This window comes from Cetorhinus maximus, chromosome 6 (assembly GCF_964194155.1).
Source record: "Cetorhinus maximus chromosome 6, sCetMax3.hap1.1, whole genome shotgun sequence".
Classification (NCBI taxonomy): domain Eukaryota; kingdom Metazoa; phylum Chordata; class Chondrichthyes; order Lamniformes; family Cetorhinidae; genus Cetorhinus; species Cetorhinus maximus.
In genome coordinates, this window is record NC_135884.1 from 77,983,495 (window position 1) to 78,010,468 (window position 26,974).

At 46.4% G+C, this 26,974-nt stretch overlaps 2 protein-coding genes across 8 annotated transcripts in view; one reads left to right on the top strand and one right to left on the bottom strand.

Moving 5' to 3' along the window:
- Nucleotides 1–20,391, top strand: part of ciapin1 (cytokine induced apoptosis inhibitor 1) — a 39,115-nt gene extending 18,724 nt beyond the window's left edge. For 4 of the 7 annotated variants that reach the window (XM_078543887.1, XM_078543885.1, XM_078543889.1 and 1 more), the window contains 4 exons: nt 2,148–2,221; nt 4,459–4,577; nt 14,936–15,029; nt 19,930–20,391. In XM_078543887.1, the coding sequence (XP_078400013.1) occupies nt 2,148–2,221; nt 4,459–4,577; nt 14,936–15,029; nt 19,930–20,040 (398 nt within the window). In that variant the 3' untranslated portion in view covers nt 20,041–20,391. The remainder of the gene's footprint in view (nt 1–2,147; nt 2,222–4,458; nt 4,578–14,935; nt 15,030–19,929) is intronic. The other 3 variants (XM_078543888.1, XM_078543886.1, XM_078543890.1) reach the window with 1 other exon arrangement.
- A 976-nt stretch (nt 20,392–21,367) lies between these two features.
- On the bottom strand, nt 21,368–26,496 carry LOC144681339 (C-C motif chemokine 18-like). Its single transcript, XM_078542932.1, has 3 exons — nt 26,336–26,496; nt 23,619–23,703; nt 21,368–21,856 (listed from the first exon to the last, which is right to left on the bottom strand). The coding sequence occupies exons 1-3, from the start codon at nt 26,400–26,402 to the stop codon at nt 21,757–21,759; spliced, it is 252 nt and encodes an 83-aa protein (XP_078399058.1). The 5' UTR covers nt 26,403–26,496; the 3' UTR covers nt 21,368–21,756.
- Nucleotides 26,497–26,974: the final 478 nt, after the last annotated feature.

The following is a 26,974-nucleotide window of genomic DNA, read 5'->3' on the forward strand; positions in this document are numbered from 1 at the left end:
AGGAGATCCACTAAAGCATCTTAGTCTCAGTGTCTTCTTCACAACCAGGCTTGGGAATTCTCTGACACTCTGTCCCCATCAAACATTCCCAGGACAGGTAGAGTGTGGTGTTAAATACAGAGTAAATTTCCCTCTTTTATCAGGTATCTGTCTTCCCCACCACTCTTTGTGGGTTTCTCTGGACTGTGTGTTGTCATACCTAAGGAGGTCCCTAGCATATACCTCATTCTACCATTAAGATCAAGCCAGGGGATCAACCCTGGTTCAATGAAGAGTGTAGGAGGGCATGCCAGGAGCAGCACCAGGCACACCTAAAAATGAGGTGTCAACCTGGTGAAGCTATAATACAGGACTACTTGTCTGTCAAAACAGTGGAAGCAGCAAGTGGTAGACAGAGCTAAGCGACCCCACAACCAAAGAATCAGATCTAAACTCTGCAGTCTTGCAACATCCAGTCGTGAATGGTGGTGGATAATTAAACAACTCACTGGAATAGGAGGCTCCACGCATATCCCCATCCTCAATGATGGAGGAGCCCAGCATGTCAGTGCAAAAGATAAGGCTGAAGCATTTAGAATCATTTTCAGCCAGAAGTGCCGAGTGGAGGTCCCCAGCATCACAGATGCCAGTCTTCAGCCAGTTCAATTCACTCAACGTGATATCAAGAAATAGCTGAAGGCACTGGATACTGCAAATGCTATGGGCCCTGACAACATCCAGTTGTCGTGCTGAAGACTTGTGCTCCAGAACTTGCCGCGCCCCTAGCCAAGCTATTCCAGTACAGCTACAACACTGGCATCTACCCGGCTATTGTCCAGGCATGTCCTTTACACACAAATTCAACCCGGCCAATTACCCCCTCATTACTCTACTCTCAATCATCAGTAAAGTAATGGAAGAGGTCATCAACAACACTATCAAGTGATATACTTGTTAACTTACATAGCAATGAGCTCATGAATGCTCAGTTTAGGTCCTGCCAGGGCCACTTAGCTCCTGACCTCATTACAGCCTTGGTTCAAACATGGACAGAAGAGCTGAACTACTGAGGTGAGGTGAGAGTGAGTGGCACTGTGCGGTGAGCTACCTGAGAGAGGTTAGTTTGAAGGTGTCAGACAGATGTGTCAGATTATTTCCTAGCAAGGTAAGAATGTTGTCTGGTGTCTGGAGGTTCAAGATCAATAAGGGAGAGCCTTCCCACGGCACCTTCCCATGCAATCGCAGGAGATGTAACACCTGCCCTTTTACCTTCTCTCTCCTCACTGTCCAAAGCCCCAAACGCTCCTTCCAGATGAAGGAGCGATCTACATGTATTTCTTTCAATTTAGTCTACTGTACTCACTGCTCACTATGCGGTCTCCTCTACACTGGGGAGACCAAATGCAGATTGGGTGACTGCTTTACAGAACACCTCTGCTAAACCCGCAAGCATGACCCCTGACCTTCCAGCTCCCTGCAATTTTAATTCTCCGCCTTGCTCTCATGCTCACGTTTCTATCCCCAACTTGCTGCGGTGTTCCAGTGAAGCTCAATGCAAGCTCGAGGAACAGCACCTCATCTTCCGATTAGGCACTTTAGTCTTCTGAACTCAACACTGAGTTCAACAATTTTACACTCTAATGTCTTTCCCCATGCCCATTTTGTCTGTTTCCCTTTGCCACTTTTAGTCTTCATTTTGTTTTCTTCGTTTTTGCTTTTGGATGGCAGCTGGTTGTAATTCTGCCATTCTCTGGATACATCTTCTGTTTCTTTAGTTTCCCCATTCCCACTCCTTTTGGCTCTGTCCCATCGACTCTTTATTGTTTAATCTCTTCCATTTTCTGCCATATCAGAGACCTCTTCTTCTCCCTCCCCATATCACGTTTATAAAAGTTATTATATCTAATTTTTCCCTGTCCTGTTGAAAGTTCACGACCTGAAACGTTAACTCTGTTTCTCTCTCCACTGTTGCTGCCAGACCTGCTGAGTATTTCCAGCGTTTTCTGTTTTTATTATATAAGAGAGAGCCCTGTACTCGTTTTATGTAGTGTGGGTGTGTAGGAGGTAGTACTCTGTCTGTCCATAACTGCCAGGTCATTGCAGGTGGTCAGATGCTGAGAATGAGTGAGGTGTGAGGTCAGGCTAACCCGTGGATCTTGATGTTACAGAGAAACCTCAGCTGGACCTCAATACGAGGAAAGCCTGGACACTGTCAGCCACGGACATGAATGACGATGATGTGGTGAGCTCACCTTTTCAGACCCTGCATGATTCCCTGTGCTTCTGGTCTCCCAGAGCCCTAGTTGGGGGGGAGGGGATGTAACATTGCCCAGCCCCTGCTCCTGCCCTAGAGGTCCAGGTACAAGAAGGCCCAGAGATGGTGATGCACCTCTAATCTTTGCACTCACTCTCAGTGCTGTTCCCTCCTAGCTCGTCCAACTCTCCTGTACGGGGAATTGCAGCATATAGCATGATGTGCCATGTGGAGAGCGAGCTTGTGTTAACCAGCTCTCTATCACGGGCCTCACAAGCAGCCATGGAGGGTCCTGCAGACAACACTGAGAAGGATCAGTGGTACAGCTAGTTCCGTTGTGGTGGCTTGAATTCAACTTTCTGACCTGGGGAAAGAGCTACAAGTCAAACCAAGCTGAGACTACGTTAAGCTAATACAGGTCGAACATCCTTTATCTGAAAACCAAACACATCCAAAACCTGCATTTTTTTTTTTTAAACCTCATCGACCTTTAGCATGGGAAGTCTACGCAGTTTGTGTTTGCCCGCACTGTTTACCTGTATTTATTATTCGCTGATACATCTTACTTTTCTAGCCATTTTATTTACTTTAGACTATAGCTAGCCAGGGCTTAGCCTATTGTAATGTAAGTTTAAATGCAGAATCCAAAAACTGAAATTATATGAAATCCGAAATGCATACAACCCCAAGAGCTTTAGATAAAGGATACCCGACCTGTATTAACTTTTACTGAACCTTTACAGATCACTAGCTAATCTCAGTTGGAGAATTGTATAATTCTGGGAACCAACCTGGATGGGTCTCAAGGCTTGAACAGTGTTTTACTAGAATGGTACCGGGGTGTAAGACTTCCGCCAAATGGAGAGACTGGAGAAGCTGGGATTGTTCTCCTTGGAGTAGAGAAGGCTTGGAGGGATTTAATGGTGGTGTTCAAAGTTATTCAGGATTTTGATAGATTAAATAAAAAGGGATTGTTTCAACTGCTGGGAAGGTTAGTAACTAAAAGACACAGAATTCAGATAATTATCAGGGGAGAGGGTGAAAACAGATTGAATAGCAACTGGTAAAACGGATTTGGATAAATATTTGGAAAGGAAACATTTACAAGGCTTTGAGGAAAGAGTAGAAAAAGGGGAGTTCACATGCACATTGGCTGCTACTCCCTGGCCTTGAGTTTCTCTGCTCCAATTCAGCTTCACTGATGGTCAGATGAATTGTTTGACTTTCACCAGTGCCTCCCAGAATTCAGCCAGTTGGAGATGGTCTGGACCTCCATACAGTCTCCTCTAACCCGTCGTGACTGATGAGGATTGTCCCCAGTCACACAGGCTGCACTTGGGGACAGGTATAATGCAGATTAAATGCCTGATGATTCCAGTGTCTCCACCATCTGTTTGATACTGAATTTAGGAAACTCCAGCGAAATCCTGATGATCTCCCCTAGCTGTTTAACACCATCCCTTAGTCCAGCACTGCCACTGTACCATTCCTTCCCTACACTGAAGCTACATTGACCGTCAGCTCCCTCCCTCGCTCCTCCCTAATATTGCTGACTCTTTTTGCTTGTTGAAGTGACCGAGCAAGCCACTCAGTTGTGGCAGCTTGCAATGAGCAATAAATGCCAGCCTTGCCAGCAACATCCACACCATGAGAATGGATTAAAAACACCCCTCCATCCAGCCAACCAAAAGGCACCCACCAGCTAGGTGGATAAATCACCCAGTGAACTCAGAGCTTTGTCACCAATGAATTTGCTCAGAGATTGGTGACCCGGGATTGTGGGGAGATCCTAGTGTTTACCCAGGATCGGTGGGGCAGAGTCAGGTGTTCACCCGGGATCGGGAGGCAGTTCCTGCTATTTAGCTCAAAACTGGATGATTGTTAAATACTGAATCACCTATAATCAGCATTGAGAACAGCCTTGAGTGAACACCAGATGGCTTCACAGCTCTGCACAGGCCCTGCACAGGTCTATAGGCTCAAAGGCCCATCCGTCTGACCGCTGGCTATGGGAGTGAAGTGATGTTAATAGTCTAGGAATCCATGGACTTGGCTCAGATTCCACCATGGCAGTTTGAGGCTGTGAATTAGAGAAGCTGTAAAAACCTATCTGGTTCACTGATGTTCTTTCAAGGAGGAAATCAGGCAACATATGGCCTGTACAATAGGAAGGGTAGAAGCTGTACTGAGTGACAACTCAGCCATGTATCTCTGCCTTTCCCCAGGATCTCATTGATTCTGATGAGCTGCTGGATGAAGCTGATTTGAAGAAACCCGATCCGGCCTCGCTTCGAGCAATGGACTGCGGAGACAGCAAGAAAAAGAAACGGGCCTGTAAAAACTGGTCAGTGTCTCACACTCCCATCATCCACTGGGAAATAGTGATCATAATACAATTCAATTCATATGAAGTTTGAAAGCGACATATTCCAATCACAAACGACTTTTTGCGCCAACTGGATACGCATGAGGGGAGAGCTTGCTAAGATTGATTGGTAAATAAACTAAAAGGTATGACAGTAAATAAAAAGTGGGAAACAGTTAAAGAAACAATTCAAAATATCACAAAAAATACATCCATTGAAAAACAAAAACTGAGAAAGATCGATCTTAGAACGATCGATCCATGGCTTACTCAGTGTTTAAGGATAGTATTTTTAAAATTCGTTCACGGGATGTGGGCGTCGTTGACTAGGTCAGCATTTATTGTCCATCCCTAATTGCCTTTGAGAAGGTGGTGGTGAGCTGTAGGTACACCCACAGTGCTGTTAGTGTTCCAGGATTTTGATCCAGCGACAGTGAAGGAACGGTGATATATTTCCAAGTCATGATGGTGAGTGGCTTGGAGGAGAACTTGCAGGTGGTGGTGTTTCCATCTATCTGCTGCCCTTGTCCCTCTAGATGGTAGAAGTCGTGGGTTTGGAAGTGCTGTCTAAGGAGCCTTGGTGAGTTGCTGCATTGCACCTTGTAGATGGTATACACTGCTGTCACAGTGTGTCGGTGGTGGAGGGTGTGGATGTTGAAGGTGGTGGATGTGGTGCCAATCAAGCGGGCTACTTTGCCCTGGATGATGTCGAACTTCTTCAGTGTTGTGGGAGCTGCACTCATCCAGGCAAGTGGGGAGCATTCCATCACACTCCTGACTTGTGCCTTGTGTCTTGGACAGGCTTCTGGGAGACAGGAGGTGAGTTACTCTCCACAGAATTCCCAGCCTCTGACCTGCTCTTATAGCCACAGTATTTATATGGTGAATCCAGTTTAGTTTCTGGTCAATGGTAACCCCCAGGATGTTGATAGTGGGGGATTCAGCGATGGTAAAGCCATTGAACATCAAGGGGCGATGATTGGATTCTCTCTTGTTAGAGATGGTGATTGTCTGCCACTTGGCGAATGTTACTTGCCACTTGTCAACCCAAGCCTGAATGTTGTCCAGGTCTTGCTTGCATATGGGCACGGGCTGCTTCAGTCTTAGATTAAAAGAAGAGGCTTATAATGTTGCAAAGAACATTGCACTGTAACCTCTCCAGTGTGAATGCTTGGGAACAAGTCATTTCTGAATTTCAGAAGTTCCTAGATTATAGAATTATGTCAGAATGCCTAGCACGAGTGTGTGAACCAATATAAATATTTACCTGAATCATAAAACCGTGATTAAACATTACAAAGCAGTTATAAAAATTGTTTTACTTATCCAACCACTGTTTTACTTATCCAAACACTGCATCTTCCATGTTTCCTCTTCCAAAGTACTGTTCTAAAATGATGCCATTAGCTGCTTAGATCTGTTCAACAACATTTTTGGATATCTGGTGTTTCCAAACAAGTGATTCCTGGACCGGAGAATTTCCAGTGTAGCAAGTCTGAGGATTGGGAGTGCTTTAGAAACCAGCCAAGGGTTACCTGAAAGTTGATAAAAAGTGAAAAAATAGAATATGAGAGTAAACTAGCCTGGAATATAAAAACAGATTGTTAGAGATTTTGCAAATATATAAAAAGGAAACGAGTAGCTAAAGTAAACATAGGTCACTTAGAAGCAGAGACAGGAGAAATTATCATAGGGAATGAGGAAATGACAGAGGTATTGAACAAATAACCTTGTGTCTACCTTCACAATAGAAGAGACAAGTTACACATGAGGAATAGAGGGCAACCCAGGGGCTAAATAGAGTGAAGAAATTAAGGCAATTAAGAAAGTAGCAATAAAGAAAAGAATTGGAGAAACTTGAGTGAGTAAAATACAACAAATACCCAAGACCTAATAGCCTGGCTACACCTTAAGGTTCTAAAAGAGGGTAGCTGCAGAAATAGTGGATGCGTTCGCTCTGATTTGCAGAAATTCCCGAGATCCTGGGAAGGTCCCAGCAGATTGGAAGTTAGCAAATGTAACACCCACGATTCAAGAAAGGAGGGAGAGACAAAACAGGGAACTACAGGACGGTTATCCTGGCATCAGTCATTGGGAAAAGGCAGGAATCTATTATGAAGTAAGTCGTAAAAATGCACTTAGAAAATCATAGTATGATCAGACAAAGTCACCTTGGTTTTAAGTAAGGAAAATCATGTTTGACAAATTCATTAATTTTTTGAGGATGTAACTAGTAGGGTAGATAAAGGGGAACCAATAGATGTAGTATACCTGGATTTCCAAAAGGCATTCCATAAGGGGCTACACAAAAGGTTCATACATGATGAGGGCTTATGGATTTGGGGTGATATATTAGCATTGGTTAATGGACAGGAAGCAAAGAGTGGGGATAAATAGGGCATTTTAAAGTTAGCAGGCTGTGGCAAGTGGAGTGCCACAAGGATCAGTGCTGGGGCCTCAGCTTTTTACAAACTATGTTAATGATTTAGAAACAGGGACCAAGAGTAATGGGTTTAAGTTTCCAACAAGATGGCAGATGGAGTATAATGTGGCTAAAAGCAAAATACTGCGGATGCTGGAAATCGGAAACAAAAACAAAAATAGGTGGAAAAACTCAGCAGGTCTGACAGCATCTGTGGAGAGGAAGACAAAGTTAACAGGGTATTGAGTATAAAAGCTGGGAAGTCATGCTGCAGCTGTATAGAACCTTGGTTAGGCCGCACTTGGAATATTGCGTGCAATTCTGGTCGCCACATTACCAGAAGGATATAGAGGCTTTGGAGAGGGTGCAGAGGAGGTTTACCACGATGCTGCCTGGTCTGGAGGTTATTAGCTATGAGGAGAGGTTGGAGAAACTCGGATTGTTCTCACTAGAGCGACGGCGATTGAGGGGCGACTTCATAGAAGTTTGCAAAATTATGAGTGGCATGGACAGAGTAGATAGTCAGAAGCTTTTTCCCAGAGTCAATTACTAGGGGTCATAAATTTAAGGTGAGAGGAGAAAACTTTAGAGGAGATGTGCGGGGCAAGTTTTTTACGCCGAGGGTAGTGAGTGTCTGGAATTCGCTGCCAGAGGAGGTGTTGGAAGCAGGTACGATAGTGGTGTTTTAAGAGGCAGCTTGACAAATACATGAATAGGGTGGGAATAGAGGGATACGGAGCCCGGAAGTGCAAAAAGTTTCAGTTTGACGGGCAATATGATCGGCGCAGGCTTGGAGGGCCGAAGGGCCTATTCCTGTGCTGTACTTTTCTTTGTTCTTTGTTCTTTAACGTTTCGAGTCTGTATGACTCTTCATCAGAAGTAGAGAGAAATAGAAATGAGGTGAAATATAAGCTGTTTAAGGGTGGTGGGACAGGTGAGGGTGGGACAGGTGGAGCTGGATAGAGGGCCAGTGATAGGTGGAGGCAAAGAAGAGATTGCCAAAGATGTCATAGACAAAAGGACAAAGGGGTGTTGACAGTGGTGATATTGGCTAAAGGATGTGCTAATGGTGACATTAAGGGTAGAAAGCAGGACAAGCAAGTGACAGATGGCCCTAGTGGGGATGGGGTAGGGGGAAGGGATCGAAATAGGCTAAAAGGTGGAGATAAAACAATGAATGGAAATAAATTTAAAAATAATAATTGAAATAGGTGGGAAAATCAAAATATATTTTAAAAAATATATAATAATTATTAGAAAAAAGGGGGATCGGAAAGGGGGTGGGGATGGAGGAGAGAGTTCATGATCTGAACTTGTTGAACTCATTGTTAAGTCCGGAAGGCTGTAAAGTGCCTAGTTGGAAGATGAGGTGCTGTTCCTCCAGTTTGCGTGAGCTTCACTGGAACAGTGCAGCAGGCCAAGGACGGACATGTGGGCATGAGAGCAGGATGGTGTGTTGAACTGGTAAGCGACAGGGAGGTCTGGGTCATGCTTGTGGACAGACCGAAGTTGTTCCGCAAAGCGGTCACCCACTCTGCGTTTAGTCTCCAATGTAGAGGAAACTGCATTGGGAGCAGCGAATACAGTAGACTAAATTGAGGGAAGCGCAAGTGCAAGTGACGCGCTGCTTCACTTGAAAGGAGTGTTTGGGCCCTTGGACGGTGAGGAGGGGGGAAGTAAAGGGGCAGGTGTTGCACCTTCTGCAGTTGTATGGGAAGGCGCCGTGGGAGAGGGTTGAGCTATAGGGGGTGATGGAGGAGTGGACTAGTGTGTCCCAGAGGGAATGGAATGTGGGGAACTGTGAAGGTCTTGATTTTTGTCACAAGAATATTTTTTGAAAGGTGTGAAACTTGTAAATGTTAAGATTCAGAGGGACTTGGGTGTATTCATACAAGAAACAAAAAGTTAGAATGCAGGTACAGCTAGCAGTTAGGGAAGCAAATGGTATGCTAGCCTTTATTACAAGGGGATAGGAGTGCAAGAATAAAGAAATCCTGCTACAGTTGTTCAGGGGTTTACTGAGACCACATCCAGAATAGTGTGTGCAGATTTGGTCTGCGTATTTAAGGAAGGATATTCTTGCATTGGAGGCAGCATGGGGAAGCTTCACTAAATTGGTTCCTGTGATGAGAGGGTTGTTTTATGATGAGCGGTTGAGCAAATTGGGTCTATACTCTTGAGTTTAGAAGAATGAGAGGTGATCTGATTGAACCATTCAGAATTCTGAAGGGGTTTGACAGGGGAGACACTGAGAGGCTGTTTCCTTGGCCAGGGAATCTAGAACAAGGGGGCACAGTCTCAGGATAAGGAGTTGAACATTTAGGACTGATGAGGAGAAACGTTTTCACTGAGTGTTTGAACCGCAATATCACAGTATCTTTACAGTGCAGAAGGAGGCCATTTGACCCATCGAGTTTGCACTGGCTCTCTAAAAGAGCATTCTAGCTAGTCCCACTCCCCTGCCTTGTTCCCGTACCTTTGCACATTCTCTCTTTTTAGGTAGCAATCCCATTCCTTTTCGAATGCCTTAATTGAACCTGCCTCCACCACCCTTTCAGGAAGTTTGTTTCAGACTCCAACCATCCTCTGCGTGAAAAAATTTCCTCATATCACATTTATTCCTTTTGCCAATCATTTTGAATCTGTGCCCTCTAGTTCTTGATGACCTCTTGAGTTTCTAACTATTTACCCTGTTCATCCCCTCAGGATCTTGAATACCTCTATCAAGTCTCCTCTCAGCCTTCTTTTCTCCAAGGAAAACAGTCCCAACCTCTCCAGTTTATCCTCATAGCTACGGTTCTTCATCCCGGAATCATTGTTGTGAATATCCTCCGTACTCTCCCCAATGCCTTCACACCCTTCCTCAAATATGATGCAGTACTCCAGATGAGGCCGAACATGACCTCCTTACTGTTGTACTCAATGCCCTTATTAATAATGCTTAAGGTACTATATGCTTTATTAACTGCTCTCTCAACATGCCCTACCATCTTCAATGACCTATGTACATATATATCGAGATCGCTCTGTTCCTGCACCTCCTTTAGAGGCTCTCCCTTTATTTTATACACTCTCTCCATATTCTTCCTGCCAAAATTGAATCACCTCACTCTTCTCCGCATTGAACTTCAACTGCCACTTGTCTGTCCAATCCATCAACATGTCTATGTCCTTTTGAAGTTTAAGACTATCCTCATCACAGTTGACAACATTTCCAATCTTTGTATCATCTGCAAATTTTGAAATGATGCCCTGAACATCACAGTCTAGGTCATTGATATATATCAGGAAGAGCAAGGGTCCCAACACTGACCCATGAGGAATTTCACTACAGACCTTCCTCCAATCTGAAAAACAAGCATTTATCACTAGTCTCTGTTTCCTGTCACTCAGCTAATTTCTTCTCCAAGTGCCTACTTTCCCTTTTATTCCATGAGCTAGAATTTTGCTCCTAGGTCTGTTGTGTGGCACTGTATCAAATGCCTTTTGAAAATCCTTTGAATTCTCAACCCGAGAAGGTTGTGGATGCTCCATCATTGAGTATGTTCAAGGCTGGGACAACAGATTTTTTGTCTCAGGGAATCGAGGGATAAGGGGAGTCGGTGGGAAAGTGGAGTTGAGACTGAAGATCAGTCATGATCATATTGAATGGTGCAGCAGGCTCAACAGGCTGTATTGTCGACTCGTGCTCCAATTTCTTATGTTCTTATCTAACACTATTAAAACTGGTCAGTCTCTCATACTCCTATAATCTTTCACTGGTAACAGAGAATCTAACCATCTCCCCTTGGCATTACCATCACTGAATCCCCCACTATCAACATCCTGGGGGTTACCATTGACCAGAAACTGAACTGGGCCAGCCATATAAATACTGCGGCTACAAGAGCAGGCCAGAGGCTGGGAATTCTACGGTGAGTAACTCATCACCAGACTCCTCACGGCCTGTTGTTATGAGTGGTTCCTGGGCAAGGCCCCCAATTAGTTAACTTCCCAAATGGGCCCCCAGTTTTGTTACGCCCTGGGTGAGGAGGAATAAGTTGGCTCCCCTTCTTTATTCAACCCCCTCGGTTGGTTGCACAAGGTTAATTTAAAAGGGATCCCTTCCCCTGTGGATACCTTTTCCCAGTCTAAATGTCTTTATTTTTTAGAAGGAGCCAATTTAACCAGGCTGTCTTGAGTCAAGGACAGAGTGAGTTTCTTTGTTACTAAAAACCCCCCAAAAGTAATAAAAATGCAGCACATATGTACACAGACCAAAAATGAGAAGTTAGGAGTCTAGATAAAAGTTTAAAAAAAGACATACAAATCTGTTTTTGGCTTGTCTGTGAGGTGTAGATGGCGAAACATTATGGCTGTTAAGTTGGGTGATTCTGGTAGAGCTGACTTTGGCAGTTTAGCAGTTGGTTTGGAGACAATTGGCTTTGCAGGTTAGCTGATGAAAATAGCCTATTTTCTTTTTAATTGTGGCTTCTGCAGAGGGAGAGATCACCTGCAGCTGCAGGGGTGACGAGTTGGTTGAGCACTGCTCTGCAGTTAGCTTTTTAATCCATTTTCCCTGTGTATTCCTGTAAGGCGGGGGGGGTGGGGGTGGTGGGGAAACCATGTCTTGCACTGAGAGTCTGTTTTATTTCACCTCTGACCATTTTACACATTCTGAGATAGGAATCAACAGAAGATGGATTTTAGATGTTTGCTGAGACGTGGTAATCAGTCTTTGTCTCCGCAACCACAGGAGATTAATGTTCAGTCTTTGGCATCTTTCCTATCCCCCTTTCAAGTGTTTTTGCTCGAAGGAGGCCATTAAAGCTTTTCAGGTGCAACATTTCATGTTCTCTCAAGACAAGCCTGTCAGTATAATCCATATACAAACTTTCTAGAATGTGGTCACTTGCATTATCAGCCATCTTTTGCTCAGTGTGCTTGCTTGTATTTCTTTAAAAACATGCAAGTCTTCCTTAAAAAGTTCAATATGCCCGTAAGTAATCTTTGGCTGGAGTTGGCACTTCAGACACTGTCCACCATCTACAAGGCACAAGTCAGGAGTGTGATGGAATACAAAACAAAAACAGAATTACCTGGAAAAACTCAGCAAGTCTGGCAGCATCGGCGGAGAAGAAATCAGTTAACGTTTCGAGCCTTCATGGCCCTTCGGCAGAACTGCAGCATAGTTTCAACAAGGGAGAAATATAAATTGGTTTAAGGTGGGTGGGGGGGGGGGTGGGAAGGGGGGCGGGGAAGAGACACATTGAGGGTGTGGTGTGAGCAGATAATCAAAAGATGTCACAGACAAAAGGGTCAAAGAGGTGTTGAAGGTGGTGGTCTTTGTCTGAGAAAAGTGCTAATTAAGAATGGAAAACAGGATATTCAAAGTACAGCTCTAGTGGGGGTGGGGTGGAAAGACTAAAGGTTTTAGTTTTAGATTTAAAAATAATGGAAATAGGTGGGGAAAGAAGAATCTATATAAATTATTGAAAAAAAAAAGCGGGTGGGGGGGGGAAAGAAACGGGGTGGGGATGGGGGGAGGGGGAGTTTAAGATCTAAAGTTGTTGAATTCAATATTCAGCCCAGAGGGCTGTAAAGTGCCTAGTCGGAAGATGAGGTGCTGTTCCTCCAATTTGCGTTGGGCTTCACTGGAACAATGCAGCAAGCCAAGGACAGACATGTTGGCAAGAGAACAGGGTGGAGTGTTAAAATGGCAAGCGACAGGGAGGTTTGGGTCTTTCTTGCGGACAGACCGCAGGTGTTCCGCAAAACGGTCGCCCAGTTTGCGTTTGGTCTCTCCAATGTAGAGGAGGCCGCATTGGGAGCAGCGAATGCAGTAGACTAAGTTAGGGGAAATGCAAGTGAAATGCTGCTTCACTTGAAAGGAGTGTTTGGGCCCTTGGACGGTGAGGAGAGAGGAAGTGAAGGGGCAGGTGTTGCATCTTCTGCGTGGGCATGGGGAGGTGCCATAAGTGGGGGTTGAGGAGTAGGGGTTGATGGAGGAGTGGACCAGGGTGTCCCGGAGGGAACGATCCCTACGGAATGCCGTCAAGGGGGGTGAAGGGAAGATGTGTTTGGTGGTGGCATCATGCTGGAGTTGGCGGAAATGGCGGAGGAAATGGCGGAAACTCCAGCATGATGCCACCACCAAACACATCTTCCCTTCACCCCCCTTGACGGCATTCCGTAGGGATCGTTCCCTCCGGGACACCCTGGTCCACTCCTCCATCACCCCCTACTCCTCAACCCCCACTTATGGCACCTCCCCATGCCCACGCAGAAGATGCAACACCTGCCCCTTCACTTCCTCTCTCCTCACCGTCCAAGGGCCCAAACACTCCTTTCAAGTGAAGCAGCATTTCACTTGCATTTCCCCTAACTTAGTCTACTGCATTCGCTGCTCCCAATGCGGCCTCCTCTACATTGGAGAGACCAAACGCAAACTGGGCGACCGTTTTGCGGAACACCTGCGGTCTGTCCGCAAGAAAGACCCAAACCTCCCTGTCGCTTGCCATTTTAACACTCCACCCTGTTCTCTTGCCAACATGTCTGTCCTTGGCTTGCTGCATTGTTCCAGTGAAGCCCAACGCAAACTGGAGGAATAGCACCTCATCTTCCGACTAGGCACTTTACAGCCCTCTGGGCTGAATATTGAATTCAACAACTTTAGATCTTAAACTCCCCCTCCCCCCATCCCCACCCCGTTTCTTTTCCCCCCCCACCCGCTTTTTTTTTCAATAATTTATATAGATTCTTCTTTCCCCACCTATTTCCATTATTTTTAAATCTAAAACTAAAACCTTTAGTCTTTCCACCCCACCCCCACTAGAGCTGTACTTTGAATATCCTGTTTTCCATTCTTAATTAGCACTTTTCTCAGACAAAGACCACCACCTTCAACACCTCTTTGACCCTTTTGTCTGTGACATCTTTTGATTATCTGCTCACACCACACCCTCAATGTGTCACTTCCCCACCCCCCCCCCTCCCCCCCCCCCCCGACCCACCTTACACCAATTTATATTTCTCCCTTGTTGAAACTATGCTGCAGTTCTGCCGAAGGGCCATGAAGGCTCGAAACGTTAACTGATTTCTTCTCCGCCGATGCTGCCAGACTTGCTGAGTTTTTCCAGGTAATTCTGTTTTTATTTTGTTTTGGATTTCCAGCATCCGCAGTAGCTTTTAGCTTTTTTTTATCTTTGTGTGTGATGGAATACTCTCCACTTGCCTGGATGAATGCAGCCTCAACAATACTCGAGGAGCTCGACACCATCCAGAAAAAAGCAACCCGTTTGATCGGCACTCCATTCATCACCTTCTACATTCACTCCCTCCACCACTGATGCACAGCTTCAGCAGTGTGTACCATCTGCAAAATGCACTGCAGCAACTCACCACAGCTCCTTTGACAGCACCTTCCAAATGAGCGCCCTCTACCACCTAGGACAAGGGCAGCAGACACATGGGAACACCACCACCTGGAAGTTCCCCTCCAAGTCACTCACCATCCTGACTTGGAAATATATTGCCGTCCCTTCACTTGTTGCTCGATCAAAATCCTGGAACTCCCTCCCTTGCAGCACTGTGGGTGTACCTACACCACATCGACTGAAGAGGTTCAAGAAGGCAGCTCACCACCAATTTCTTAAGGATAATTGGGGTTGGACAATAAATGCTAACCTAGCCAGCGACGCCCACATCCCGTAAAAGATTAAACATGACCTACCCTTGATCACCGCTCCTTACTTCCTTCCTTCCATCCTTCACTCCCTGGACCTCCCTTTCTCAGGTTGTTACGTCATTCTGCTGAGTGTATCAGAGCTTGTTGAGTCTGGGTAATAACCAATTTTTTTTTATATTGATTGATTTATTTAATACATTTGAGTTAGTCATTCCTTATTGCTAAAATGAACTGAAAAGTAACTCCCAGTCTGTATTTCAGCACCTGTGGGCTGGCTGATGAATTGGGTGGAAAAGGATCCAAAGGTGCGAAGATACCGCAGGTGAAATCATCTTGTGGAAGTGTGAGTATCCCCAAGCTGCCAGGCGTGGCAGCCAATCAATCTACAGCATGCAATTACAGGAAAGAATAGTGGAGTATGTGCAAACCCTCCCAGTGACTGTTTCCCCCAGCTGGTTACAGTGGTGTCAATTTCCTCATCTTGTTTCCTAGCTGTCTCTTTCCCCATCACTCGTTACACTGGGGTCTTTTCCCCTTCTCTCGTTACACTGGGGTCTCTTTCCCCATCTCTCGTTACGCTGGGGTCGCTTTCTCCTTCTCTCGTTACGCTGGGGTCTCTTTCCCCTTCTCTCGTTACGCTGGGGTCTCTTTCCCCTTCTCTCGTTACGCTGGGGTCTCTTTCCCCTTCTCTCGTTACGCTGGGGTCTCTTTCCCCTTCTCTCGTTACGCTGGGGTCTCTTTCCCCTTCTCTCGTTACGCTGGGGTCTTTTTCCCCTTCTCTCGTTACGCTGGGGTCTCATTCCCCTTCTCTCGTTACACTGGGGTCTCTCTCCCCTTCTCTCATTACACTGGGGTCTCTCTCCCCTTCTCTCGTTACACTGGGGTCTCTCTCGTTACACTGGGGTCTCTTTCCCTTTCTCTCGTTACACTGGGGTCTCTTTTCCACCCTCCCTCTTTACACTGGGGTCTCTCTCCCCATCTCTCGTCACACTGGGGTCTCTTTCCCCTTCTCACGTTACACTGAGGTCTCTTTCCCCTTCTCTCGTTACACTGGGGTTTCTTTCCCCTTCTCTCGTTACACTGGGGTCTCTTTCCCTCCCTCGTTACACTGGGGTGCCAATTCCCTCCCTTTCTTGTTATACTGGGGTCTCTTTTCCACCCTCCCTCATTACACTGGGGTCTCTTTCTCCTTCTCTCATTACACTGGGGTCTCTGTCCCCTTCTCTCGTTACACTGGGGTCTCTTTCTCCTTCTCTCGTTACACTGGGGTCTCTTTCCCCATCTCTCGTTACACTGGGGTCTCTCTCCCCTTCTATCGTTACGCTGCGGTCTCTCTCCCCATCTCTCGTTACACTGGGGTCTCTTTCCCCTTCTCTCGTTACACTGGGGTCTCTTTCCCCTTCTCTCGTTACACTGGGGTCTCTTACCATCCGTTTCTCGTTACACTGAGGTCTCTTACCCTCTCTCTCTCATTGCACTGGGGTCACTTTCCCCTTCTCTCATTACACTGGCGTCTCTTTCCCCTTCTTTCGTTACACTGGGGTCTCTTTCCCTCCCCCTCTCGTTACACTGGGGTCTCTTTCCCCATCTCTCGTTACACTGCAGTCTCTTTCTCCTTCTCTCGTTACACTGGGGTCTCTTTCCCCTTCTCTCGTTACACTGGGGTCTCTTTCCCCTTTTCTCGTTACACTGGGGTCTCTTTCCCTCCCCCTCTCGTTACACTGGGGTCTCTCTCCCCATCTCTCGTTACACTGGTGTCTCTTTCCCCTTCTCTCGTTACACGGGGGTCTCTTTCCCCTTCTCTCATTACACTGGGGTCTCTTTCCCCTTCTCTCGTTACACTTGGGTCTCTTTCCCCTTCTATCGTTACACTGGGGTCTCTTTCCCCTTCTCTCGTTACACTGGGGTCTCTTTCCCCTTCTCTCGTTACACTGGGGTCTCTTTCCCCTTCTCTCGTTACACTGGGGTTTCTTTCCCCTTCTGTCGTTACACTGGGGTCTCTTTCCACTTCTCTCGTTACACTGGGTTTTCTTTCCCCTTCTCTCGTTACACTGGGGTCTCTTTCCCCTTCTCTCGTTACACTGGGGTCTCTTTCCCCTTCTCTCGTTACACTGGGGTCTCTTTCCCTCCCCCTCTCGTTACACTGGGGTCTCTTTCCCCATCTCTCGTTACACTGCAGTCTCTTTCTCCTCTCGTTACACTGGGGTCTCTTTCCCCTTCTCTCGTTACACTGGGGTCTCTTTCCCCTTCTCTCGTTACGCTGGGGTCTCTTTCCCCTTCTCTCCTTACACTGGGGTTTCTTTCCCCTTCTCTCGTTACACTGGGGTCTTTTTCCACTTCTCTCGTTACCCTGGGGTTTCTTTCCTCTTCTCTCTTTACACTGGGGTCTCTTTCCCCTTCTCTCCTTACACTGGGGTCTTTTCCCCTTCTCTCGTTACACTGGGGTCTCTTTCCCCTCCTCTCGTTACACTGGGGTCTCTTTCCACTTATCTTGTTACCCTGGGGTTTCTTTCCCCTTCTCTCTTTACACTGGTGTCTCTTTCCCCTTCTCTCCTTACACTTGGGTCTCTTACCCTCCTTCTCTCATTACACTGTGGTCTCTTTCCCCTTCTGCGCTACATTGGGTTCTCTTTCTCTCCCCCTCTCGTTACACTGGGGTCTCTTTCCCCATCTCTCGTTACACTGGGGTCTCTTTCCCCTTCTCTCCTTACACTGGGGTTTCTTTCCCCTTCTCTCGTTACACTGGGGTCTTTTTCCACTTCTCTCGTTACCCTGGGGTTTCTTTCCTCTTCTCTCTTTACACTGGGGTCTCTTTCCCCTTCTCTCCTTACACTGGGGTCTTTTCCCCTTCTCTCGTTACACTGGGGTCTCTTTCCCCTCCTCTCGTTACACTGGGGTCTCTTTCCCCTCCTCTCGTTACACTGGGGTCTCTTTCCCCTTCTCTCGTTTCACTGGGGTCTCTTTCCCCTTTTCTCGTTACACTGGGGTCTCTTTCCCCTTCTCTCGTTACACTGGGGTCTCTTTCCCCATCTCTCGTTACACTGGTGTCTCTTTCCCCTTCTCTCGTTACACTGGGTTCTCTTTCCCCTTCTCTCGTTACACTGGGGTCTCTTTTACACCCTCCCTCGTTACACTGGGGTCTCTCTCCCCATCTCTCGTTACACTGGGGTCTCTTTCCCCTTCTCTCGTTACACTGGGGTCTCTTACCCTCTCTAATTACACTGGGGTCTCTTTCCCTCCCTCTCTCGTTACGCTGGGGTCTCTTTCCCTCCCTCCCTCGTTACACTGGGGTCCCTTTCCCGTTCTCTCGTTACACTGGGGTCTCTTTCCCCTTCTCTCGTTACACTGGGGTCTCTTTCCCCTTCTCTCGTTACACTGGGGTTTCTTTCCCCTTCTCTCGTTACACTGGGGTCTCTTTTACACCCTCCCTCATTACACTGGGGTCTCTCTCCCCATCTCTCGTTACACTGGGGTCTCTTTCCCCTTCTCTCGTTACACTGGGGTCTCTTACCCTCTCTTTCTAATTCCACTGGGGTCTCTTTCCCTCCCTCTCTCGTTACGCTGGGGTCTCTTTCCCTCCCACCCTTGTTACACTGGGGTCTCTTTCCCCTTCTCTCGTTACACTGGGGTCTCTTTCCCCATCTCTCGTTACACTGGGGTCTCTTTCCCCTTCTCTCGTTACACTGTGGTCTCTTACCCTCTTTCTTGTTACACTGGGGTCTCTTTCCCTCCTCTCTCGTTACACTGGGGTTTCTTTCCCTCCCTCCCTCGTTACACTGGGGTCTCTTTCCCCTTCTCTCGTTACACCGGGGCCTCTTTTACACCCTCCCTCGTTAAACTGGGGTCTCTCTCCCCATCTCTCGTTACACTGGGGTCTCTTTCCCCTTCTTTCGTTACACTGGGGTCTCTTTCCCCATCTCTCGTTACACTGGGGTCTCTTTCCCTTTCTGTCGTTACACTGTGGTCTATCTCCCCTTCTCTCGTTACACTGGGGTCTCATTCCCCTTCTCTCGTTACAGTGGGGTCTCTTGCCCCTTCTCTCGTTACACTGGGGTCTATCTCCCCTTCTATCGTTACACTGAGGTCTCTTTCCCCTTCTCTCGTTACACTGGTGTCTCTTTCCCCATCTCTCGTTACACTGGGGTCTCTTTCCCCTTCTCTCGTTACACTGGGTTCTCTTTCATCTTCTCTCGTTACACTGGGATCTCTTTCCCCTTCTCTCGTTACACTGGGGTCTCTTTTCCACCCTCTCTCGTTGCACTGGGGTCTCTTTCCCCTTCTCTCGTTACACTGGGGTCTCTTTCCCCTTCTCTCGTTACACTGGGGTCTCTTACCCTCCGTTTCTTGTTACTCTAGGGTCTCTTTCCCTTCCTCTCTCGTTACACTGGGTTCTCTTTCCCTCCCTCCCTCGTTACACTAGGATCTCTTTCCCTCCCTCGCTCGTTACACTGGCGTCTATTTCCCTCCCTCTCTCGTTACACTGGGGTCTCTTTCCCTCCCTCCCTCGTTACACTGGGGTCTCTTTCCCTCCCTCCCTCGTTACACTGGGGTCTCTTTCCCTCCCTCCCTCGTTACACTGCGGTCTCTTTCCCCCCCTCCCTCGTTACACTGGGGTCTCTTTCCCTCCCTCTCTCGTTACACTGGGGTCTCTTTATCCTTCTCTCGTTACACTGGGATCTCTTACCCTCCGTTTCTCGTTACACTGGGGTCTCTCTCCCCATATCTCGTTACACTGGTGTCTCTTTCCCCTTCTCTTGTTACACTGGGGTCTCTTTCCCTCCCTCTCTCGTTACACTGGGGTCTCTTTCCCCTTCTCTCGTTACACTGTGGTCTCTTTCCCCTTCTCTCGTTACACTGGGGTCTCTTTCCCTCCCTCTCTCGTTACACTGGGGTCTCTTTCCCTCCATCCCTCTTTGCACTGGGGTCTCTTTCTCCTTCTCTCGTTACACTGGGGTCACTTTCCCCTTCTCTCGTTCTCTGGGGTCTCTTTCCTTCCCTCTCTCGTTGCACTGGGGTCTCTTTCCCTCCCTCTCTCGTTGCACTGGGGTCTCTTTCTCCTTCTCTCGTTACACTGGGGTCTCTTTCTCCTTCTCTCGTTACACTGGGGTCTCTTTCCCCGTCTCTCGTTACACTGGGGTCTCTTTCTCCCTCTCTCTCTCTCATTATCCTGGGGCCTATTATATCTTGTTTGTTTTGATCTTTGTGTTCAGTGCATTGATTCCATTGCTCTCTGACTGTTGCAGTGCTACCTGGGTGATGCTTTCCGCTGTGCCAGCTGCCCTTACATGGGGATGCCTGCCTTCAAACCCGGTGAAAAAATCCTGTTGTCTGACCAGACTCTAACTGATGCCTGAACGGATTCAGTAGATTGTGGATTATTGTGAGGCGATGTGTGAGACAGGATCTGCTTTCCCAAATGAGCGTTCCTCTTTGATCTGAAGTCTTGGATCATTGTTCTTTTGGCTCCACCAAGGCGATTAACCTTTCTTTCAATTGGATACCTTCAGATTGATGCTGTATTCACATTCCTGCTGACATTAGTGTGATTTGTATTCAGTGTGAAGTATTTACTGAGATGAGGGAATAAATGCTGACCTGTTCTACTGTTTTTCCACCACTGCTGTGAATATTGAATGATTTTGGTGCTGATTCATTTTCCTGTATTGTACTATACTATTAAATTGGCTTCAGTCTTTATCACTCTTCTCCCGTTCCCTGGGACTGTGTCTCATTATTACCAAGAGTGTTAGTCAACCCTGTCTGGTTCTCTACCACTACCTCAGCCAAGTGACCATTCCCATGATGCCTTTCTATAGGATATTTGACCGAGGTTCTTTGACACCTGTCCTTATCCTGTGCTCTGTCAACTCCAATGTTGCCTCATTAACCTGTCTCCAGCCACACTGACCTCCCCTTCCCCCTGCCCCTTCTAATCCAGGGCCTGCTGAGACTAATTGTCACCCCCTTCATTTCTCCACTGCCATTTTGAATTCTCCCTTCCACATCAGAGGCAGCCCTGTTTACAGCACCTAGCGGTTGGCGCTGAATGTCAGTATGTGGGCAAGTTGCCCATCCCTAGTTGCCCTTGAGAAGGTAGCGGTGAGCTGCCTTCTTGAACCTCTGCAGTCCATGTGGTACACCCACAGTGCTGTTAGGAAGGGAGTTCCAGGATTTTGACCCAGCGACAGTGAAGGAACAGCGATATATTTCCAAGTCAGGATGGTGAGTGGCTTGGAGGGGAACTTCCAGGTGGTGGGTGTTCCCATGTTTGTTGCTTCGTTCATCCTTCTAAGTGACCGAGGTCATGAACTTGGAAGGTGCTGTCTAAGGAGCCTTGGTGAGTTCTTGCAGTGCATCCTGTAGATGGTACACACTGCTGCTACTGTGCATTGGTGGTGGAGGGAGTGAATGTTTGTGGGTGGGGTGCCAATCAAACGGGCTGCTTTATCCTGGATGGTGTCGAGTTTCTTGAGTGTTGTTGGAGCTGCACCCATCCAGGCAAGTGGGGATTATTCCATCACACTCCTGACTTGTGCCTTGTAGATGGTGGACAGGCTCTGGGGAGTCAGGAGGTGAGTTACTCATCACAGGATTCCCAGCCTCTGACCTGCTTTATTTGACTGAGAGGTGGGTAAAAACAGTTTGATTGGGATTTGGCCCTGGGTAATAATGAGTCAAATGTGTTTGCAAAAGATGGCACAGCTGCCTTTATTATTATCTGACACAGCTAAACGTTTCAGAATATACGTCATTGACTATTCAACTACCGTGTGAGAAAAAATAACAAAAAGTCACAGGGGCCAGCAGAGGTATACATGCAATAAAGGATGCAAACTTCAAGAAAATATTTAGTCCTGGAGAAACCCAGCACATGGAAATAAGAAAGCCCAAAATGAATTTGCAGTTTACCAACAATTGAGAGAGTAGCAAAGGATTGATCTAGCAGCAGAGTGAATGGATGGTGAGTAATGAGTTCTCTAGTGTTATTGATACTATGCTAAGTGTGGCCTCCTGGGTCAGAACTCTGTCCAGATTTATCACTGTGAACAGCTTCTCCATGGGCCTTGATTCTAGCTCTGTTGAAACCGTTTCTTCAGGATGTCCAGTGCTTTTTGCATCCACAACTCCTTTGGGTCAACACAGATTTCTAAACCACCTGTAGTCTCGAACCTGTGCAGAGAATAGAGCTCAGAAAGTGGCAAGGTGACCTGGTGCCAGTATAACATGGAGTTAAAAGCTTCCCTCTGAACTAGGGAAGGCAACCCTGGACTCTCCACAATTCAATGTCCATTTCCCATACAGTCTCGTAATGCATTCCTGGGAATGCTTTCTACTCTTAACGCCACCATTAGCACCTCCTTTAGCCAGTACCACCACCATTAACACCCCTTCGACCTTTTGTTAATGACATCTTTTGCGATCTCTCCTCTGCCTCCACCTATCGCTGGCCTTCTATCCAGCCTCACCTCTTCCACCCCACCTTAAGTAGTATATATTTCACCACATTTTTACTTCTCTTTAGTTCTGAAGAAGAGCCATACGGACTGGAAATGTTAACTCAGTCTTTCTCTCCATGGATGCTGTCAGACCTGCTGAGTTTTTCCAGCATTTTTTTGTTTTTGTCTCAAATTTCCAGCATCCGCAGTATTTTGCCTTTATTCCTGGGAATGTTTGGAGATAGTGTAGAAGGAGCTTTACTCTGTATCTAACCTCGTGCTGTACCTGCCCTGGGAGTGTTTGATGGATCAGTGTTAAGGGAGATTTACTCTGTATCTAACTCCATGCTCTACCTGTTCTGGAGTGTTTGATGGGTCAGTGTTAAGGGAGTTTTATTCTGTATCTAACTCCATGCTCTACCTGCTCTGGGAGTGTTTGATGGGTCAGTGTTAAGGGAGTTTTACTCTGTATCTAACCCCGTGTTCTACCTGCTCTGGGAGTGTTTGATGGGTCAGTGTTAAGGGAGATTTACTCTGTATCTAACCCCATGCTCTACCTGCTCTGGGAGTGTTTGATGGGTCAGTGTTAAGGGAGTTTTACTCTGTATCTAACCCCGTGTTCTACCTGCTCTGGGAGTGTTTGATGGGTCAGTGTTAAGGGAGATTTACTCTGTATCTAACCCCATGCTCTACCTGCTCTGGGAGTGTTTGATGGGTCAGTGTTAAGGGAGTTTTACTCTGTATCTAACCCCGTGTTCTACCTGCTCTGGGAGTGTTTGATGGGATGGTGTGGAGGGAGTTTTACTCTGTATCCAGTATATGTTCTGTGGACATGAGGGTCCTCCTAATGTTAAAGTAATAGAATTTTTTTATTTCTCCCTATCATAAGATTGAGAAATAAGAGCAGGAGTGGACCATTTGGCCCCTTGAGCCTGCTCCACCATTCAATAAGTTCATGACAGATTTAATGTAGCCTTAATTCCACTTTCCTGCCTGTCCCCCCCATAACCCTCGACTCCCTTGTAGATCAAAAATCTGTCTAACTCAGCCTTGATTATATTCAATGACCCAGCCACCACTGCTCTCTGGGATAGAGAATTCCAAAGATGAAGAATTTTCTGAGAGAAGAAATTCCTTCTCATCCTGCAAGTTAACATTTTGTGCCTCATGTGATTCCTAACCTGCCTTTATTGAGCCTCCTTATCTGGTGTGCAGTGAGCAGTGTTGGCAATGTACTGGAGACCAGTGCCCTGACAATAACTGGTGTAGCTTTATCGAAACCCATCACTGTTCACAGTTTCACGTTCCCATACCCTGTAAAGCACCTTGAAATGCTTAGGTTGGTGGAGCCTTTGATCTGCCATGAATGATTTGAGGGAATCAAAACCTATGATAAGACCCCTACATAGTGTACTAGTTTGTCCAATACATTTGGTATTTGTGTCAGGTCTAGATATGAACACGAAGCTAGTAATTCCCTGCTACTGACAACTTACAGGATAGCAGGAGGTGGGCAGTCCAGCGCTGTTTTGGAGGAATCAGTGAGTCCTTCCTCTGGCGTGGAAGGATTGCTCTGAATTGCTGTGGATAAAAGAGAATGATTTCAGATACTTAGAAGTGTAAAGGAATTATCATTTTTTCCTAATATTACTGTGGGATACTGAAGCAAGCTTGTATGTGTATGTTTGTGTGTGTGTGCGACAAATTTAATTAAACTGAAGACAGTTAGACTGCAAGGTTTCAACCATCAAAGGGATTTTGGTGTAAGCAGGCATTGTGAAATGGAATTGGATGAGCTAACATTTGCATTTGTCGGTAAGTTGAGAGGTTGTTTAAATTTCAAAGGGGAATTAGGTGACAAGAAAATTGGCTGCATCTTGCAGAAGTTCACAGGTAAACAAGCAGTGGGGATATCATGTTTTATTGACCCCAAAGCAAAGACAAGATGGATACATGAAAGATGTTATATTTGGAAGAGCTTGGGTTTCAAAGAAAGTTTGAAACAATGGATCTAAAGATCAAAAAGGAGAAAATATATTTAAATAAAGATAGAAAGCTGTATGGTGTGTGGCCCTGTGAGATCTTGAGAGGTGGACTGTGTTAAATAGACCTGTGGAAAAGCAGCCTCTAGCCACCCCAGAGAAGTGCTGGTTTGGACAAAGTGCAAGGTTTTGTTAAAAGCCTTGAGGTTCCATTGTCAAGTGAGGGGGAAAGAGAAGCTGTGAACTACCTCCCTTATAGCAACGGTGGGTGCTTGTGATAATGCTGGGTGTTTTATAGATTAAGAATCTATTCAGACTGTTGCCTGAAAGGGCTGTGTAGTTGGGAGTCTAGTTAAGTGGAAATATTTTGAGAACTGTCATAAGACTAAGTTTGACTGTATAACTGTAACCTTGTGTGTAACTTTTTGCTTAATATTTTACTTTAATATTTAAAATCTCCAAAAGTGGTAGTGGATTCTACTTCTGACTTCCGTGTACATATCTTCTCGTGATAAATACAAATTGCAAAATCATTGTGAGAACTTGACCAAGTTTCCCTTTGGGATTTGGCCAGCCTGGAAATTAGCACCTGCCATATCATAACAAAAGCAGTACAGGAAAATTAAGAGCCAATACTTTAAACCATTGCTAGATAGTGTGCTCTGTAAGGAGACCCACACTGACTCTCGACTCCCAACAGGCTCCACATGCTTTGTGTTACATTCAGTCAGTATGTTATTCAGCGTTGACCATGTCACGCTTGAGTGAGGCCCTTTGTTGAGTCCACCATTATTTAAACTTTTCCCTGCACTCCTCAGCTCAAATAAAAATATTGGCTGTGTCATTGATAATGAAGAAGAAAGCTGTAGACTGCAGGATGATATCAACCGACTAGTCAGGTGGACAGAACAGTAACAAATGGACTAGAATTTTGAAAAGTGGGAGGTAATGCATTTGGGGAATAGATAGACTGGACAGGATGAAATTGTTTCCCTTGGTGGAGAATTCTAGAACCAGGGGACATAGATTCAAGATAAGTTACATGAGGAAGAACTTTTTTACGCAGAGTGAATTGGGTGTCTGGAATTCGCTGCCCAAGTTGGTGGTAGAGGAGGAAACTCTAAACTCTTTTAATAAGTACCTGGATCTGCACCTAAAGTGCTGTGAGCTGCAGGGCTATGGGCCGGGTGGGGGAAGGTGGGATTAGAAAGGGCACCTGGGTGTCCTCGGACTGGCATGGACAAGATGGGCCGAATGGCCTCCTTTGCTGTAACTTTCCTATGGTTCTATGGAAGGCTAACAAGGCAAGAGAATCCATAATAAATAGTAGGAACTGAGAAGTGTGGAGGAACAGAAGAACTTTGGAATGCATACAAACCCCTGAAGGTGGCTGGACAGGTAGAGAAGGTGGTCAAGGCTCAAGGGATTCTTGCCTCTATTAGCTGAGGTATAGGATAAAACTGTAAGTGATGCTGGAACTGTGTAAAATCACTGGCCAGGCACAGCTGGAGGACTGCATGTAGTTCTGGCCACTGCACTTTCAGAAGGATGGGATTGCACTAGAGAGGAAACAGGGGATTCACAAGGATGTTCCCTGGACTGGAGGATTTTTTATCTGAGAAAAGATTGGATAGGCTGGGGCTGTTTTCTTCGGAACAAAGATTTAATTGAAGAAAATTATGTGGAGTCTGGAGAGAGGTGGATAGGAAGGAAGGTTCTACTCCCCTGGGTTGAGGGGTCCATAAAGGGGTGGGGGGGAGGTGGATGCAGAAGGTAACATGATGGTTTAGAGGGGATTCAGGGGGAAAGCTCTCTGCCCCTACCTCTCCCTCTAACCCAGGGATCACTGGACAGTGATCAGGAGCAGGAACCATTTCTCTTTCTCTCTGCCTCTGTCTGTCTGTCTGTCTATCTCTGCCTCTCTCTGTCCGTCTCTCTCTCTCTCTCTCTGTCTGTCTCTCTCTCTCTCTCTCTGTCCGTCTCTCTCTCTCTCTCTCTCTGTCTGTCTCTCTGTCTGTCTGTGTGTGTCTCTCTCTCTCTAATCCCAGGATCACTTGACAGTGGTCAGGAGCTCTACCATTCCTGCTCTGAATGGAACTTAGCCTACCAGGAAGTACATTCATTGGTTTATCTGACCTCAAAGCACAGACTTGACACCAAGAATCTCCCACAAACAAAGAATTTAAAATATAATGAAACCTAGCCTAGACTGTTTAAGCTTCAATGTTTACCTGCGGCATCAATGACCCTGATCCAAACCAGGCCCAGCAGGAGTCCAAGTGTAAGGTAACCCTTCATAACTCAGGATTCTCCACAGCACAAGTGAGCTACAGCAGAGTGAGACAGAGGTGAATGAGTGAGCAGTGTCCTGGGAACAACTCCCTCTTTATACTGAGGCAGGAGAAAGTTCCTGGCTGTGACTGGAGCAGGCATGTGACTGTGATCCTGCTGTGTAATTACATTGGAAAAGTTTCAAGTCAGGATTCAATTGAAGAGAGATTTACCACATTCCAGCATCAAAGTCTACAAAGCTGATTATTTGGATTCCTATTCTTGGTAAAGTCTCTTGATGAAAAGCAGTGTCATGTGGACCTCCTGAAGCTGTCAGAAGGGGGCCCAATGTGGAATGTGAAGCTGTGCTGGAGTTTGGTTTGTGCTGAGCAGTCTGTCCTCATGCTGACTGTTTCCGTAGAAATAGAGTCTGGAATCTGCACTCCAAACACAATCAGATTAATCACCAAGGATAATACTGGTACTGAATCATGGGACACAGGGAAGGTAAAATCATAGAAAGTTTACAACACAGAAGGCCACTTGGCCCATCGTGTCTGTGCCAGCCACCAGCCACTTTAAATCCATGCCCCCTAGTC

Excerpts from the sequence above, each read along its gene's own strand:
- LOC144681339 (XM_078542932.1), bottom strand. The coding sequence starts at position 26,402 with ATGAAGGGTTACCTTACACTTGGACTCCTGCTGGGCCTGGTTTGGATC. Across the intron at positions 23,704-26,335 it reads CAGGGTCATTGATGCCGCAG|CAATTCAGAGCAATCCTTCC; the intron begins GTAAACATTGAA and ends TTTTATCCACAG. Across the intron at positions 21,857-23,618 it reads TGCCCACCTCCTGCTATCCT|GTTCGAGACTACAGGTGGTT; the intron begins GTAAGTTGTCAG and ends TTCTCTGCACAG.